Source organism: Rhinopithecus bieti, unplaced genomic scaffold, assembly GCF_001698545.2.
Source record: "Rhinopithecus bieti isolate Rb0 unplaced genomic scaffold, ASM169854v2 scaffold_2077, whole genome shotgun sequence".
NCBI classification, from domain to species: Eukaryota; Metazoa; Chordata; class Mammalia; order Primates; family Cercopithecidae; genus Rhinopithecus; species Rhinopithecus bieti.
In genome coordinates, this window is record NW_016803882.1 from 4,395,589 (window position 1) to 4,414,493 (window position 18,905).

General features: G+C 44.1%; 1 protein-coding gene across 2 annotated transcripts in view; it reads right to left on the reverse strand.

Annotated features, from left to right (window-relative positions):
* POFUT3 (protein O-fucosyltransferase 3) overlaps positions 1 to 18,905 on the reverse strand; it is a 117,245-nt gene that overhangs the window by 84,096 nt on the left and 14,244 nt on the right. For both annotated transcript variants that reach the window (XM_017857377.1, XM_017857385.1), the window contains exon 2: positions 10,260 to 10,554. In XM_017857377.1, coding sequence (XP_017712866.1) covers positions 10,260 to 10,551 — 292 coding nt within the window. In that variant the 5' untranslated portion in view covers positions 10,552 to 10,554. The remainder of the gene's footprint in view (positions 1 to 10,259; positions 10,555 to 18,905) is intronic.

Here is an 18,905-nt window from a genome sequence, read left to right on the forward strand (position 1 = left end):
TTTTTTTTTTTTTTTTTTTTTTTAAAGAAAAACAACGTCTACTGAGGCCTGCCATATGCCAGGCACTGTTCTAAGCAGTCGGGCTACAGCAATGAACAAAGCAAAGTCCCCGTTCTTCCTACGGCTGATAAACCAGTCACCAAATGAGTAAGAGAACTTCAGGGAGCGATAAGGGTTATAAAGAAAGAAAACACAGCAAGGGTTTATGTCCTCAGAGTGGTTAGGGAGGGGAGCACTATGTCAGAGAGAAGGAGAGGAATGAGACCTCCCTGAGAAAATGTCATCTGGGCACAGATCTGACCAGTGTAAAGGAGTAAGCCAGAAATGCATCCCAGGTGGAGCAACGGCAAGTGAAAGGCTCTGGGGCTGGAAAATGCTTCCACGTCTGAGGGCTGTGAGCAGAGCAGCATGGGGAGGAGGAACAAGGAGGATGGTAAGGGAGAAGCTTGGGTAGAACGGGCGGGCTTGCAGGCTACCATAGGGACTAGGGACTTGAATGAGGTGGGGTCACTCGAGAAGCCTGAGAGAGCTCCCGGGCTGGATTACTTTATGTCAAATACTATAAAAATAATTATTTGGGCAGGGCACAGTGGCTCACACCTGTAATCCCAGCACTTTGGGAGGCCAAGGCGGGTGGATCACCTGAGGTTAGGAGTTTGAGACCAGCCTGGTCAACATGGGGAAACCATGTCTCTACTAAAAATACAAAAACTAGCCGGGAGTGGTGGCATGTGCCTGTAATCCCAGCTACTCAGGAGGTTGAGGCAGGAGAATCGCTTGAACCCAGGAGGCAGAGGTTGTAGTGAGCTGAGATTACACCACTGTACTCCAGCCTGGATGACAGAGTGAGACTCCATCCCCCAAAAAATTATTATTATATTTATTTAAATAAAAATGGAATGTCTATTTTAAACAAAGTATCTAATTGGAGCAGATACACATAAAATCTGTTGTTCAATTATGACCTTCATCTTTTTTTTTTTTTTTTTTTTTTGAGACAGGTTCTCACTCTGTTGCCCAGGCTAGGGTGCAGTAGTGCAATTTCAACTCACTGCAACCTCCACCTCCCAGGCTTAAGCAATCCTCCCACTGCAGCCTCCAGAGTAGCTGGAACTATAGGCATGAGCCACCATGCCCGGCTAATTTTTGTATTTTCTGTATAGCCTGGGTTTTGCCATATTGTCCAGGCTGGTCTCAAACTCCTGAGCTCAAGCAATATGCCTGCCTTGGCCTCCCAAAGTGCTGGGACTATAGGTGTGAGCCATTGTGCCTAGCCATGCATGACCTTCATTTGTGTGTCCAACTTTGTTACTGCCAAACACTCTAATTAAGCCCATTTCTTTGCCACTTCCCAAAAAAAGTCTTAAATCTGGCACACTATAAATGACAATTACCTACTATCTGCATTCAATGCACAGTTTCCAAAATAAAGCTAACTTCTGGAGAAAAAAACGAGTAAGAATCAACATGAAATGGATGAGATGAGCTGAAATCTCCACCCCAGAGAATGGGTCATAGATATGTCACTCATGAAGTCTTAGGAGATACCCAGTACAAGATGACCAGGGGTGGCGGTATAAGGAAATCTATCAAAGTTACTATCCCATCAACGGTGACATAATCATGTTGGACTGTACTTGTTCCTTTTTTGTGCTTCTCCAACACAGAAGGGGCCTGGCAAATGGTGACCCTCCAAAGAGACATTCTAGAACTGAATGTTGAGATGGAACTAAAAGGACAGATATCAAGATTCCAAAGTAACCATGAGGAGATCGAGACCAGAGAGCTCTGCAGAAAGAGGCTGGCTGTGGTCTGCAAAATGCCAGCTGCTGGGAAGCTGTCCCATATGACTACCCAGAGCAGCGATGCAACTTCCTAGGAAAAGAAACTATAAAAGCAACAAGTCCAGCAAGGAAATTTCAAACGCCAGGAAACCACCCCAGACAAAAAAAGTTCACTTGCATCACCTGCCAGACCCACCCAAAGACACCAGCTCCAACCACCTGCTAGGTTCAGAGGACATAAAGCCACCCAGCCAATTAAGAAATGTCCTGTCTCCTTCATTCTCCTCCCTGTCCTCACTGCAACTCTGACAGGCTCTAGAAAGCAGATGGAGAGGGAGGGAGAAGAGGAACCAGGAAAGGGTATAGAGCAGAGCAAAGGGTACACAGCAGCCTTCCAGCAGGGAAGGGGTCTGAGCTGGGGAATGCAAAAAGATACAACTGGTGGCCAGGTGCAGTAGCTCACACCTGTAATCCCAGCACTTTGGGAGGCCAAGGTGGGTGGATGACTTGAGGTCAGGAATTAAGAGACCAGCCTGGCCGGCATGGTGAAACCTGTCTCTATTAAAAATACAAAAATTAGACAGGTGTGGTGATGCACGCCTGTAGTCCCAGCTACTGGGGAGGCTGAGGCACGAGAATCACTCAAACACAGGAGGTAGCAGTTGCAATGAGCCGGTATCACGCCGCTGCACTTTAGCCTGGGTGACAAGGCAAGATCCTGTCTCAAAAAAAAAAAAAAGAAAAGAAAGAATACTTGGAGAGTGTCCCTTTGGTGCCTGGCACAGAGTAGGTACCAATTAATGACAGTGATCATTATTACTGCTCCTTTGTAAGGGACAAAGGAAGCTAATGAGGCTTTCTCATTCCTTGGATGGTCCATTGCTCAAGTGTTTACTATAGTTCTAAGCTCAGTAAGCAACCTCATGATTCTAATGCCATTCTCTGTCTAACCTGATCATCAGGACTAGGTACCCTGAACAATAAACATCAGTACTCCTTTTCCCATGAAAAGACACCAACAAATTGGTTTTTTATTATAAGCATGAATCTCCTATGTAGGTCAATGCCATTCAGTTCATTAAACTTTTACTGATTCTTGGTGAACTGAAAAAACTGACTAGACATTGAAGAATGAGGACTGCAGCAGAGGTCTGACTCTCGAGAGGTTCTGTCTGAACAGTCAGGCTCCCTCCCGGGCATGCCTCTCTTTTTAATTATATGTGATCACATGAAGGCACTGAGAAATCCCGAAGCATGCTCTGAAACAAAGGAAGCATCGACCAGGTCTGCTCTCAGTTGTTCTAAATGCATTTCATTACAAGTCTCTGGGAATTCATCATCCATAGATGGTGTATGTAGAGATACTTCACCACTCGGGAGACCTTTTCAACCAGAACACCCACTCTCTACCACATCGAGTCACGGAGGACTACAATAGTGATTCCAGCTCCAAAGTTCATGACAGCCTGTGACACAGCCTCTCCATACTTTTCCTCTTGTATCCACAATGTCTTTCTAAAAACTTTCCTCAGCCAGGCACAGTGGCTCATGCCTGTAATCCCAACATTTTGGGAGGCCAAGGTGGGTAGATCACCTGAGGTCAGGAGTTCAAGACCAGCCTGGCCAACATGGAGAAGCCCCATCTCTACTAAAAATACAAAATAATTAGTTGGGTGTGGTAGCGGGCACCAGTAATCCCAGCTACTTGGGAGGCTGAGGCAGGAGAATCACTTGAACCTGAGAGGCAGAGGTTGCAGTGAGCCCAGATCATGCCACTGCACTCCAGCCTGGGTGACAGAGCGAGATTCCATCTCAAAGGAAAAAAAAAAAAAGCTTTTTATTCTTTTCCTCCTCACTTCTATAAACTAGTCTAAAAAAAAATCCTTCACGGGTGGCTAGAGATTTGTTAATGTAGCTAAATCCTTGCATTTCTCAAAGACTCAAACCAGACAACAGTATTCGCATATTTCACTGCTTAAAGTCTTTAACTAATACCTCCAGAAACATGTTTATATTCAGAAAATGATTCATCTCTAGGAAGAAGGAAAAACAAGGAGGTTACAAAGGTAACAAACAAAATTTAAAATGTAAAATGTTTGCAAAAGCTTCCAGGCCACATAATCCTGTGAGTTTCCTTTACCCTTAATTAGGTCAGCTTTTGGTACTTCCACCATTTTTTCAGCATTTTCTTTTTTAATCCTGCTGCCCCAGAATCCCATTCTCAGTTTTAATTGACCTACTTAATTAGGATTTGGAACACTCAGACAGAAAAGTGTGTTGTCTTCATTCTGTTTTGCTCAACAGACCTTATAAATAAATTGAATTTCTAATTCTGTTTGTTAAAAACCAGGCACCTTAGGCAATTCCAAGACCCAAATATTCAGGTTTAATTATAGTCATGAGGCCGGGCGCGGTGGCTCAAGCCTGTAATCCCAGCACTTTGGGAGGCCGAGACGGGCGGATCACGAGGTCAGGAGATCGAGACCATCCTGGCTAACACTGTGAAACCCCGTCTCTACTAAAAATACAAAAAACTAGCCGGGCGAGGTGGCAGGCGTCTGTAGCCCCAGCTACTCGGGAGGCTGAGGCAGGAGAATGGCGTAAACCCGGGAGGCGGAGCTTGCAGTGAGCTGAGATCCAGCCACTGCACTCCAGCCTGGGCGACAGAGCGAGACTCCGTCTCAACAAAAAAAAAAAAAAAAAAAAATTATAGTCATGAGTGTCCATTCAAATATGGTCTAGGCCAGGCGTAGTGGCTCACACCTGTAATCCCAATACTTTGGGAGGGCGAGGGAGAGAGACTGCTTGAGCCCAGGAGGTCAAGACCAGCCTGGACAACATTGTAAGACCCCCATCTCAGCAAAAAAAAAAAAAATTAAAATTAGCCAGGTATGACAGCAAGCATCTGTAGTCCCAGCTACTTGGGAAGCTGAGGCAGGACAAAAGGGAATAGCCTTTTGTCCTTCAAAAGGTTATTCTAACTCCAGTGACTCCTCAACACCATCCTATGATGTAACGGAAAGTCTTAAGCCAATATTTGAGCCCAAGAGTTGGAGGATGGAGTGAGCTATGATCATGCCACTGCACTCCAGCCTGGGCAACAGAGTGAGATTCTGTCTCCAAAACAAACAAAAAACAAATATGGTCTAGGTGAAGGAGCACACAGTCAGGAGTCAGTATGCCTTGGTTCTCCACTGGGGTACTGCAATGGTACTAACCACTGCAATCTTGGCACATCCCTAATAGTCCTGAGCCTCAGTCTCTCACCTTTACAAAAAAGAAGGTAGACTCTCAGGTTTAGAATGGGTCTCTCTATTTATAAAGACTCTAACTCTTGGCAGGGCATGGTGGCTCACACATGTAATCCCGGCACTTTGGGAGGCCAAGGCAGGTGGATCACTTGAGGTCAGGAGTTCACGACCAGTCTGGCCAACATGGTGAAACCCTGTCTCTTCTAAAAACACAAAAATTAGCCAGGCATGGTGTCACACTCCTATAATCCCAGCTACTCAGGAGGCTTAGGCAGGAGAATCGCCTGAATCTGGGAGGCGGAGGTTTCAGTGAGCTGAGATCATGCCACTGTACTCCAGCCTGGGTGACAGAGTGAGACTCCATCTTAAAAAAAAGTACTCTAAGTCTCTAAGAATATTTTCTGAGCACCTACCGTGTACAAAGCTGTACGCTATATACAGTGGGTGGGAGGAGGAACAAAGATCAATTGATGTTGCTCTATTGTGAACTCTACACTGCACTAGGGAAGAGACGGTCACATAGTACAAGACCAAACACCACAGCTACCTTATTTATCTTCTGTATTCCTCATGATTGGCACTGTGCCTGATATATAGTAGATACTCAATTAAATGACATAAAGGAGATATAAAATGCTTTGTGGGCATTGAGAGAAGAAAGGATTCATCTGATGGAGAGGAATCAGGAATGGTTTGTAGATGTTATATCCGAGTTGATTTTTTTTTTTTTTTTTTTTTGAGACAGAGTCTTCCTCTGTCACCCAGGCTGGAGTGCAGTGACGTGATCTCAGCTCACTGAAACTTTCTCCTCCCAGGTTTAAGAGATTCCTGTGCCTCAGCCTATCGAGTAGCTGGGATTACAGGCACACACCACCACACCTGGCTAATTTTGTATTTTAGTAGTGGGGTTTCACCATGTTAACCAGGCTGGTCGGCTGGTACTCAGACTCCTGACCTCAGGTGATTCGCACGCCCAGCCTCCCAAAGTGCTGGGATACAGGTGTGAGCCACCGCAAATGGCCTGAGTTTGACTTTAAAAGGTGGTTTTCCACTCAGTGACTGACTCCTCAACCACCATCCTATGATGCTGATGGAAAAATCTAGAGCGAACTTGAAGGTCTCCCAAAGCTCTGGTCCCAATATGTCCTCAATCTTATTTTTTCTCCTACCCAGAACTAAGCTACAGCCAACCACCTGCTTGCGTACCTCAGATATTATTCATAATTGTTTCCTCCATGCTCCATTCATGCTGTTCTATCATATTGAAATATCCTCCATCTCAACGTTATCCAATCCCAATATCCTTCAGGGCCACTTCAAATTTCTTACTTTAAAAGAAGGGCTAGAAGCCTTTTTTTATTTGAGACAAGTCTTCAATCTGGCCCAGCACGGGCTGGAGTGCAGTGGCACAACCTGGCTCACTGCAACCTCTGCCTACCAGGGTTTCAAGTGATTTTCCACCTCAGACCTCCCTGAGTAGCTGGATACAGAGCACGCACACACACACCCAACTAATTTTTGTATTTTTCAGTAGAGACGGGGTTTCACCATGTCGGACAGCTGTTTAAGAATCCTGCCTTCAGTGGTGATCACCTCTCCGCCTCACAAGTGGCCTGGGATTACAGCCCGTAGAGCCCCATGCCCGGCCTATGAAGCCTTTCTTGATCCCTCATAGTAGGATGCTCTCTCCTGTCTTTGAAAACACCACACAGACTTGTTGGCTTTTCTCTCATGGTACTTACACCAATTTTGTCCCTGTATCTACAGTTGGGTCATATCTTTTTCTCAAGATAAATGATCCTTTACATCAGAAAACTGATATTATTCATCTATATTGCCAAAGAAATAGAAGGTATTCAGATAGATTTATTCTGACAGGACAAATACAAATTACAATCTAAGGACATAGAACTGAATGAACGATGGTGGCAGTTAGAATAATTTGTGGCTTATGCCTAAAAAATGGGGGAATATCCAGTTTGACTTTTGAACACAAGTGTTTAATTGGTAGCATCAGAGGGGGTTAAGCTTGGAAGGTAGTTGGAGTCCGAGTAAATCAGAGCTTGAGTGCCCAAGGTAATCAAACAGCATAGTTTCCATTCTCCATGAGAGTCACTGAATAGTTTTAGGCCTGAGAGTAACACAGGAATCTGAGGTATGGAAAGTCAAACCAGAAGTCTCCTTAGAACTGGTTGGGAGATAAGTCCATCCTGACAGAAAAACCAACTCTTAAGTGTATGACAAATTAACTGCATGACTCTGCAGATCTGGTTGAGTCCGCGAAAAGTCACCAAGTTAAATACTGTTTTTGCAGGCTTCCTGGAAACAGGGCATTTACATTCCGACTTCAGTAAAACGGATACAGACTCCACCAAAGCAGTTATTCCTAAAATTTCCAAACTGGTGAAAAAAGCGCAGATTCTTATGCTTCCAGAAAAGGGAAGAGAAGCAAAGAAGTACATATTACCAAAAAAAGCTGTGGTGTGTGTGTAGTAACATAATGTACCATACATACAGATTGAGTATCCCTTAACAGAAATGCTGGACAGGAGCTTTTCAGATTTTGGATTTTTTAAAATTTGCGCAACACTTGAATTATACATTGAGAATCCCAATATGAAATTCTGAAATCCAAAATATTCCAATAAGCACACTTTCTTGAACGAGTCATGTCGGTGCTCAAAGTTTTGGATTTGGGGATTTCAGCATTTCAAAATTTCAATTTTAGGATGTTCAATTGTATAGTAATATAATACATAAATCACAGTGTGTGTATGTACTAAGTGTACGGATTTTATATACATGTGTACATGTCTGTGTGTGTATATATGTATATTAATGTGCATCTTGCATATGTGTGTATTGCATATATGCATTATGTAGATGTATGAATGTGTGTACATATGTATATGACCCATGTGTATATATGCAGTAAATTGTGTTACATGTGTATAACTGTGTGTGGTACTGGTGATGCTGTGCAATATGTATGTATATATGTGTGTATATGTGTATATATGTGTATATGAACATATATGTATGTATACTGTATTAGTCCATTATCTTACTGCTATAAAGAAATACCCGAGACTGGATAATTTATAAAGGAAAGAGGTTTAATTTACTCACAGTTCCGCATTGCTTGGGAGACCTCAGGAAATTTACAATCATGGTAGAAGGCAAAGGAGAAACAGGCACTTTCTTCACAGGGTGGCAGGATGGAGTGAGTGCCAGCAGGGGAAATGCCAGATGCTTATAAAACCATCAGATCTCATGAGACTCACTCACTGTCATGAAAACAGCATGGGGGAACTGCCCCATGATCCAGTTACCCCCACCTGGTCCTGCCCTTGACACGTGGGGATTATGGGGATTACAATTCAAGATGAGATTTTGGGTAGGGACACAGCCAAACCATATCAGTATATATGTGTGTATATATGCATGTATATATGTATATGTGTGTGTACATATGTGTGTGTATGTATGTGTATATATATGTATATGTGTATGCATGTGTTTATGTATGTATATGTGTGTACAACTTGTTGTTTTCCCTGGAGTAGCATCAGATATTCTTAAATGAATTTCTACTACAGATGGCCAGGTGCAGTGGCTCACGCCTATAATCCCAGCACTTTGGGAGGCAGAGGCAGGTGGATCACAAGGTCGGGAGTTTGAGACTAGCCTAGCCAATATGGTGAAACTCTGTCTCTACTAAAAACATAGAAATTAGCCAGGTGTGGTGGTGGGCACCTGTAGTCCCAGCTACTTAGGAGGCTGAGGCAGGAGAATCGCTTAAACCTGGGAGGTGGAGGTTGCAGTGAGCCAAGACCGTGCCACTGTACTCCAGCTTGGGCGACAGAGTGAGACTCCATCTCAAAAAAAAAAAAAGTTCTACTACAGATTTCTAACAATAACATAAAGCAGAGTAGTGTTATATGTAACTTCCTATCTGTAACTTAGTTTTGAGGTTTATCAAATTTTCATGCTCACAGCTCTAGTTCATTTTCATCATTGCATAGTATTGCACTGAATTTATATATTATACTTCATGTAATCATTTTTCTGTTATTGGACATTTCAATTACTTTAAAAGCTTTACTTATGATGAACAATGCTATAATGAACAATCCATGTATATATGTGAGATTTCCTGCGGTTATAAATTTAGTAGTGGAATTATTAAGTATGAATTCACATTTACTAGACATTGCCAAACCAGTATCTAAAGTGGTTGTACCACAGTCAACATTTAAAACACTTCAACATTTAAAAAACTTTCTTAAAAGTTTTAAACATTTAAAAAACTTTTTTTAAAAGTTTTAAACATTTGAAAAACTTTAGGCTGGGCGCGGTGGCTCAAGCCTGTAATCCCCAGCACTTTGGGAGGCCGAGACGGGCGGATCACGAGGTCAGGAGATCGAGACCATCCTGGCTAACACGGTGAAACCCCGTTTCTACTAAAAATACAAAAAACTAGCCAGGCAAGGTGGCGGCGCCTGTAGTCCCAGCTACTCGGGAGGCTGAGGCAGGAGAATGGCGTGAACCCGGGAGGCGGAGCTTGCAGTGAGCTGAGATCTGGCCACTGCACGCCAGCCTGGGTGACAGAGCGAGACTCCGTCTCAAAAAAAAAAATAAATAAATAAATAAAAAACTTTAACACACATGTATATATAATTCCTATATGTCTAAATAACATATATTGTTTTACAAACACACACACATATATCATGATTCCCTCTGGAGTATCAGGGAGGGAAATGGGATCGGTCAGGGAGGGGCCATATAGATTTTCAATTATACATGTAATATTTTATGCCTTAAGCTATGTGATAGGTACATAAATGCTCATTATATTATCTATTTTTGTGTGTGTATGTAATGGAAATCTTTCTAGATGCTTCTGTTAAAATTTAGGAAATTAAACTCAACATTTAACTTTGCTTCATCTTAACGCACAACTAGAAGATCATAATCCCTTATGCAACCCTTCAGAGATAAATGTGTTAGAGAATTTAGAAGCCACCACGCCCGGCCAGGCTTGTTTCTTTTTTGTATCTGCTAAATGCTCAGGTCTTCCACAGAGCAAATGCAAAGGAAATCAGGGGTGTCAAAGTGTTTTCAAGGGGAGCTCCACCATCACTTTTCAGTGGTAAGCTGTAACTCAGCTTTGGAGTAAGACCACAGCAAACAAAGGGAGAAAGGCGAAAGCCCTGCTTACCATAGAAGAGGAATGCTTTGGTCATGTGATGACGCAGGTAGGTCCGGTTGATGGTGAAGAAACAAGCATCTGCTCCACATTGGCCTAACCTCCCAGTTTCCCCCGTCAGCGGGGACCACCAGAGCATAATGGGGTAGTTGTCCAATTCCCATTTTCTTTTCCTGTGGAAAGTTAATCCTTCTTTCTTAAGAAATGAATTAAGGTGTGTAGGTGCTTCCTCCATTTTTGTATGTCCATCTTGCAAACTAGAACTTTTAAACTCCTTCCTCTCAAACTTCCCCAGCTCAACCATGACCTAAAAGAGAAGACAATTATTACCAGAGTCAAACTGTTTGGTTCCCTTTTGCACATCTCTCATTTATCTTGATGATTTAGCCCCTGACTCATTTTCAATTGCTACTGTAACAAATTACCATGAACAGTAATTTAAAACAACACAAATTAAAGCTAGGTGCTCTGGCTTACACTTGTAATCTCAGCACATCGGAGGAGGGCAAGGTGGGAGGATCACTTGAGGCTAGGAGATTGAGACCAGCCTGGCCAACATGGTGAAACCCCGACTCTACTAAAAACTACAAAAAAAAAAAAAAAAATTAGCCGGGTGAGGTGGGGGGTGCCTGTAGTCCCAGCTACTCGGGAGGCTGAGGCAAGAGAATGACGTAAACCTGGGAGGTGGAGCTTGCAGTGAGCTGAGATCCGGCCACTGCACTCCAGCCTGGGCGACACAGCGAGACTCGGTCTCAAAAAAAAAAAAAGTACAAAAATCAGTCAGGCGTGGTGGCGGTGCACACCTGTAATCCCAGCTACCCAGGAGGCTGAGTCAGGAGAATCAAATCACTTGAACTCAGGAGGCAGAGGTTGCAGTGAGCCAAAATCACGCCACTGCACTCAAGCCTCAGCAACAGAGCAAAGCTCCATGTCAAAAAAAAGAAAAAAAAAAAAATCGGCCGGGCATGGTGATGCATGCCTGTAGTCCCAGATACTCAGGAGGCTGAGGCAGGAGGATTGCTTGAGCCCAGAGGTTAGAGGTTGTAGTGAACTATGATTGCACCACTGCACTCCAGCCTGGGCAACAGAGCAAGACCTTGTCTCAAAAACCAATCAATCAATCAATCACAAATTTGTTACTGCACAGTTCTGAAGTCAGAAGTCTGCAATGGGTCTCACTGGGCTGAGACCCAGGGGTCAGCAGGGCTGCATTCCTCCCTGAAGACTCTAGGAGAGAAGTCTCTTTCTTGCTTTTCTTTTAGAGCCAGCACCATTCTTGACTCATGGCCTCCTTCCTCCTCTTCAAAGCCAGCAACACTGCATCTCTCTGACTCTTCTAATGTCACCTCTTCTCTCTGACCATGTCAGGAAAGGCTCTCCATCTTTAAGAACTCATGTGATTACATGGGGCCCACATGAATAATTTGGAATAATCCCCCCACCTCAAAGTGGGTCACATTGATTCCATCTGCAAAGTCCCTTTTGCCACCTAAAGTAACATATTCACAGGTTTCAGGGATCAGGGAGTGGACACAGCCTCCAAATATCAACCAACAAGAATGGCCAACGATTCTACTAAACACTTACAACAAATACATTTCCCCTTCATTTCAAAAGTCTATAGGATATCCAGAAATAGTTTTGCCTCTTTTTTTTTTTTTGAGACGGAATCTCAAAAAAAACCTGGGCTGGAGTGCAGCGGCACGATCTCAGCTCGTTGCAACCTCTGCCTCCCAGGTTCAAGCTGTTCTCCTGCCTCAGCCTCCCAAGTAGCTGGGATTACAGGTGCCAGCCACCACACCCGGGTAACTTTTTGTATTTTTAGTAGAGACGGGTTTTCATTATGTTGGCCAGGCTGGCCTCAACCTCCTGACCTCGTGATCTGCCTGCCTCAGCCTCCCAAAGTGCTAGGATTACAGGCTTGAGCCACCATTCCCGGACAGTTTTGCCTCTTAATGAAACCTATGACAGGATAATTACCTGACTACTACTAAAGAATGTACTCTAGGGAAAATGAGTTATAAATTACCAACCGGTTTCTTTTATATTACAATTAAAGTATTCATAACATGGGTTTTATGTTTCTAGTAATACTCACTAGAGCATTGAGATGGTGAAATAATACCTAATGTCAAATTTCCCTAGAGTCTATTCCACTCACTCCCACTTACAACCACATTTTAAAATTTATTCCAGGATAGTCTAAGTCTGGGTCACTGGACAGCCTGGACATCAGTAACAGTCATCTGGAGGGCAGGGTGAGTGTAGCAGAAACTCCAGAAGTGCTGCCTTTTCATCAAATTTTAAGATTTGGTATTGTGCTGAGCACAGTGGCTTGCACCTATAGCCCCTGTTACTCAGGAGGCTGAGACCAGAGGATCGCTTGAGTCCAGGAGTTCAAGGCTGCAGTGCGGTATGATTGCACCACTGTACTGCAGCCTGAGCAACAAAGGGAGGCTCCATCCCGAAAAAAAAGCAAGATTTGATATTAATATGATAATTGATATGGCACTAATTATAGAAATATACTGGAGAAAGTGTTGATCTGCTCCATATGTAACTGAAAGTTTAGCAGTCAGACCATGAAACAAATAAAGCAGTTAAAGCAGTTAAAGTAAGGCACATTTACATTTCTCTGTGTTAACTGCTCCACCAGTCAGCCACGGAGGCCACTCCCTGTGCAGTCCTCGGGTCCTGCTTTTAGCAGCCAAGAGTGGTACCTCTTTTATGTGCTCGCTGCTCCTGGCATTAGATAAAGGCCACTGATCATTGATGCATTGCATGGAGTCTGAAACTCCCTGGGGAGGGCCCGTGACTTTCATTAGATTCTCAAAGGTATCCAAGGCCAAAAGAAAAAAAAAAAAACACTGAGTGAAAGCCAAGTAGCACTCCAGAAGAAGTAAGAAATTATATTAGCTTTAAAAAGTCATGGATCACCTGAGATGCCAAAGTCAACACTAGAACAGCAGAGCCATCACTGAAAACTAAAGTCTGCCTGTTGCCAATAGCTCTCTCAGCATTTTTATGATGGAACAATGTGGCTCTCCCCAGTAGTTTGATCCACGGGAGATGATTTGTAGCCACAAACTATCTTTTCATCTGACCTTCTTCCCCTGAAAATGTACAACCAGTCACTTAAAAGAAAGGCTTTTAGAAAGCCATAGGCTTTCTTTCTTTTTTTTTTTTTTTGAGACGGAGTCTTGCTCTGTCGCTCGGGCTGGAGTGCAGTGGCCGGATCTCAGCTCACTGCAAGCTCCACCTCCCGGGTTTACGCCATTCTCCTGCCTCAGCCTCCCGAGTAGCTGGAACTACAGGCGCCCACCACCTCGCCCGGCTAGTTTTTTGTATTTTTTAGTAGAGACGGGGTTTCACAGTGTTAGCCAGGATGGTCTCGATCTCCTGACCTCGTGATCCGCCCGTCTCGGCCTCCCAAAGTGCTGGGATTACAGGCTTGAGCCACCACGCCCGGCCGAAAGCCATAGGCTTTCTAAAGGTAAAATTTATTCCACATTTCAAATCAATATCTACTATGTGAGTTATAAGTTCATTTCCAAATAATAGAGATGCTTTTAAGGAAAGATTCTTCTTCTGCCAAACAACTTTTTTTTTTTTTGGTTTGAGACAGAGTCCCTCTCTCTCTGTCGCCCAGGCTAGAGTACAATGGCGTGATCTCAGCCTACTGCAGCCTCCTCTTCCTGGGTTCAAGTGATTCTCCTGCCTCAGCCTCCCAAGTAGCTGAGATTACAAATGCAAGCCACCACGCCCTGCTAACTTTTTTGTATTTTTAGTAGAGACAGGGTTTCATCATGTTGTCCCAAACAGCTTTTTAAAAGGCATTACCTTTGGATATCACTACCAGATTGTAGGAAATATGGCAGAATAAAGGAATGCATTAAATAAAACCATAATCAGCCAATCCCACACTCCAGAAAAGTCAAAAGGACAAATGACCCAGTTTTAACAAGTCCAGACATGGAATAAAAGGTGGGGCAGAAAAGCCTTTTTTTTTCTGAGACAGAGTCTTGCTCTGTCACCAGGTTGGAGTGCAGTGGCATGATCTCGGCTCACTGCAACCTCCACCTCCCAGGTTCAAGCGATTCTCCTGCCTCAGCGTCCCGAGTAGCTGGGACTACAGGCATGCACCACCACGCCCAGCTAATTTTTTTGTATTTTTAGTAGAGACGGGGTTTTACCACGTTGGCCAGGATGGTCTCGATCTCTTGACCTCATGATCCACCCACCTCGGCCTCCCAAAGTGCTGAGATTACAAGTGTGAGCCACCATAACTGGCCAAACTTTTTAATAGTGAAAAAAACAAAAACATAAAACTTGAGACTCACCAACCAAATGCAATGTATAGGTTTGTTTATTCCAAATTCAAACCAACTCGGGCCAGACGTGGTGGCTCACACCTGTACTCCCAGTATTTTGGGAGGCCCAGGTGGATGGATCACCTGAGGTCAGGAGTTCGAGACCAGCCTGGCCAATATAGTGAAACCTCATCTCTTCTAAAAAATACAAAAATGAGCTGGGCGTGGTGGTGCACACCTGTAATTTCAGCTACTTGGGAGGATGAGGCAGGAGGATCATTTGAACCTAGGAGGTGGAGGTTGCAGTGAGCCAGGAACGTGCCCCTGTACTCCAGCCTGGGCAACAGAGCAAGACTCTGTCTCAAAAAGAAACCCAACTCATTAAGAAAATTCTTTTTTTTTTTTTTTTTTTTTGAGACAACTGGGAAAATTTAACATGGCCTATCATACAGAGAATATTCAGTAACTGTTAATTTTGTTGGGTGTGATAGTAGCAATATGGTTACATTAAATTTTTCAATGTTCCTAGCTGCAAAGTGAGAGAATTATATTAACATATATCCAGGTGAAATGCTATTATGTCCTGGATTTGCTTTAAAATACTCCAATATATATTCCTAAACTATTTATGCAACTAAAAAGTAAAATTAAAAAATAAATATACATATATACCCAAGAATTTACAGACAGTTTATACAAAATATAGTTAAATGTGAATGGAAAACAATGTCTAAGTTTTCCTCCAGAGAACTATGTTTTAGCTTAAGTGTAGCTAACTATAATATTTTGATGTTTAGATTAATATTAATTAAATAATTTATGTTATAGAATCTTCTATGGGCTAAATTGTATACCCCCAAAAAATTCATATGTTGAAGTCCTTACTCCCAATACCTTATAACATGACAATATTTGGAGACAAGGTCTTCAAAGAGGTAACTGAGTTAAAACAGGTGGGCCCTAATCCAGTATGACTGGTGTCCTTACAAAAAGGGGAAATTTCGACATACACAATTACAGAGAGAAGGCAGTGTAAAGATACAGGGAGAAAACAGCCATCTATAAGCCAAGGAGAGAGGCCTCAGAAGACAAAATCCGCTGACACCTTGATCTTGGACGTCCCAGTCTCTGAAACTGTAAAAAAAACACTAATTTTGGTTGTGGAAGCAAGTCACTCCATCTGCAGTATTTTGTTACAGCAGCGATAGCAAACTAACATACGATCCATAACATGATTTTTTTCTATTTATCCTATCTTTACCCTACTCATGCAGCAAAGTATTTCATTTGCCTAAAAACAGGAATGGAGGCCATACGTGGTATGGCTCACGCCTGTAATCCCAACACTTTGGGAGGCCAAGGCAGGTGAATCACTTGAGGTCAGGACTTCGAGACCAGCCTGGCCAACATGGTAAAACCCTGTCTCTACTAAAAATACAAAAAATTAGCCAGAAGTGATGGCGGGCACCCATAATCCCAGTTACTCAGGAGGCTGAGGCAGAAGAATCGCTTGAACCCAGGAGGCGGAGGTTGCAGTGAGCCCAGATCACACCACTGCACTCCAGTCTGGCAACAGAGCAAGAAACTGTCTCAAAAAAAAAAAAAAAAAAAAAACCTTCCCACAGAAAGCAGCAGAAAACTGAAAACGCCAGGCCTTCTGTGTAGCAGGTCCTAGATACCTACAGCACAAACAAGGAAGGAGGCACATGTTGCCTGCCTCTCACTAGAATCCCAGTCTGGCAGAAGGCGGCAGTACCAGTCCCACAACCGTAACTATTCACATCCACAAATAACCTTTAAAGGTTGTGTGGAGAACCGGGCATGGTGACTCATGCCAGTGAACGTAGCACTTTGGGAGGACAACGCAGGTGGATCACCACAACTCAGGAGTCCGAGACCAGCCTGGCCAACATGGCAAAACCCCGTCTCTACTAAAAATACAAAAATTAGCCGGACATGGTGGCGGGCACCTGTAATCCCAGCTACTCAGGAGGCTGAGGCAGAAGAATTGCTTGAACCCAGGAGGTGGAGGTTGCAGTGAGCTGAGATAATGCCATTGCACTCCCGCATGGGCAAAAAAAGCAAAACTCTGTCTCAAAAAAATAGTCCTGTGGAAGCCAGGCACAGTGGCTCACACTTGCAATCTCAGTGCTTTGAGAAGCCAGGTAGGTGGATCGCTTGAGCTCAGGACTTCAAGACCAGCCTGAGCAACATGGTGAAACCCCATCTCCACAAAAAAATAGAAAACTTAGCCATGAGTAGTAGTACACACCTATAGTCTCAGCTACTCAGGAGGCTGCGTTGGGAGGATTGCTTGAGCCTGGGAGGTAGAGGTTGCAGTGAGCCGAGATCGTACCACCGCACTCCAGCCTGGGTGACAGAGTGAAACCCTGTCTCAAAAAACAAAAAAGATCTGTGGATTTTGAAATGGACGGCTGGCACCTGAATGGGTGCAAAATCTATCTGAGCTAATATCTATACTTTTACCGTCACTGCCCAATTTTTATTTCAATTTGAAATCAGTGAAGGGGCTGGGAACGGTGGCTCACACCTGTAATTCCAGCATTTTGTGAGGCCAAGGTGTGCAGACTGCTTGAGCCCAGGAGTTCAAGACCAGCCTGGTCAATGTGGTGAAACCCCATCTCTACAAAAAAATACCAAAATTAGGCCGGGTGTGGTGGCTCACGCCTATAATCCCAGCACTTTGGGAGGCCAGGGCAGGCGGATCACATGAAGTCAGGAGTTCAAGACCAGCCTGGCCAACATGGTGAAACCTCATTTCTACTAAAAATGCAAAGTTAGCTAGGTGGCGGGAGCCTGTAATCCCAGCTACTTGGGAGGCTGAGACATGAAACTGCTTGACTTGGCAGGCAGAGGTAGTAGTTAGCCAAGATCGTGCCACTGCACTCCAGCCTGGGTGACAGAGTGAGACTCCATCTCAAAAAATAAATTTATAAAAAAAAATAAACATTAGCCAGGCACCGTGGCACAAGCCTGTGGTCCCAGCTACTGAAGATGCTGAGGTGGGAGGATTGCCTGAGCCCAGGGAGGTTGATGCTGCAGTGAGCGGAGACTGTGCCACTGCTCTCCAGCCTAGGTGACAAAATGAGATCCTGTCCCAAAAAATAATAAATAAATAAATAAAGGAATAAACAGAAATCAGTGAATGAAGTTCAGAATAACTGACTAAGGGATACAGGTAGGAGAACTAAGCACACGTTTCAGTTCATTCATCCATATACAGTCCTTGGTCTAGAAGCACATGTCAAGATTTACTTATAATATAGATGTCTGTGTTCTACACTTACTACAAGATACAGACTATCTTGTTCTCAGAATAGTCCTTGCTTCTCCAAGAACGTAGTCTTTCGGGCCGGGCGCGGTGGCTCAAGTCTGTAATCCCAGCACTTTGGGAGGCCGAGACGGGCGGATCACGAGGTCAGGAGATCGAGTCTATCCCGGCTAACACGGTGAAACCCTGTCTCTACTAAAAAATACAAAAAAGCTAGCCAGGCAAGGTGGTGGGCGCCTGTAGTCCCAGCTACTCGGGAGGCTGAGGCAGGAGAATGGCATGAACCCAGGAGGCGGACCTTGCAGTGAGCTGAGATCCGGCCACCGCACTCCAGCCTGAGCGACACAGTGAGACTCCGTCTCAAAAAAAAAAATAAAAAATAAAAAAAGAATGCAGTCTTTCAAAAGTGATAAAAATAGGAGACTGAGGAAGCCATCCAATTTTGACCCAGGAAGACAGACTGAGCTTTACTTTCTGTTTCTCTACAACCAGAAGCCTATGATAATCTCAAACTCACCTCCTATCTCAATGACTTTTCTTCTGACTGACACGTCCATTCACTAAACCTCAGTTTCACCTGTTTAAAAAAGGGGGGCAGGGAGTGAACTTGAAGGGTCTCCCTGCCAGAGGTTTTTTACTGGGAGGAAAACTGGGAGGTGTTTTCCTCCCAGTAGAAAACCTCTGATCATGGCCGAGCACAGTGGCTCACGCCTGTAATCCTAGCACTTTGGGAGGTCAAGGCAGGCAGATCACTTGAGATCCGGAGTTCCAGACCAGCACGGCCAACATGTTGAAACCACATCTCTATTAACAATACAAAAAATTTAGCTGGGCATGGCAGTGGGTGCCTGTAATCCCAACTACTCAGGAGGTTGAGGCACGAGAATTGCTTGAACCCGGGAGGCAGAGGGTACAGTGAGCAGAGACCGTGCCACTGCACTCCAGCCTGGGCAACAGAGTGGAACTGTGTCGAAAGAGGAAGGAAGGAAGGAAGGAAGGATGGAAGGAAGGAAGGAAGGAAGGAAGGGAGGGAGGGAGGTAGGGAGGGAGGAAGGG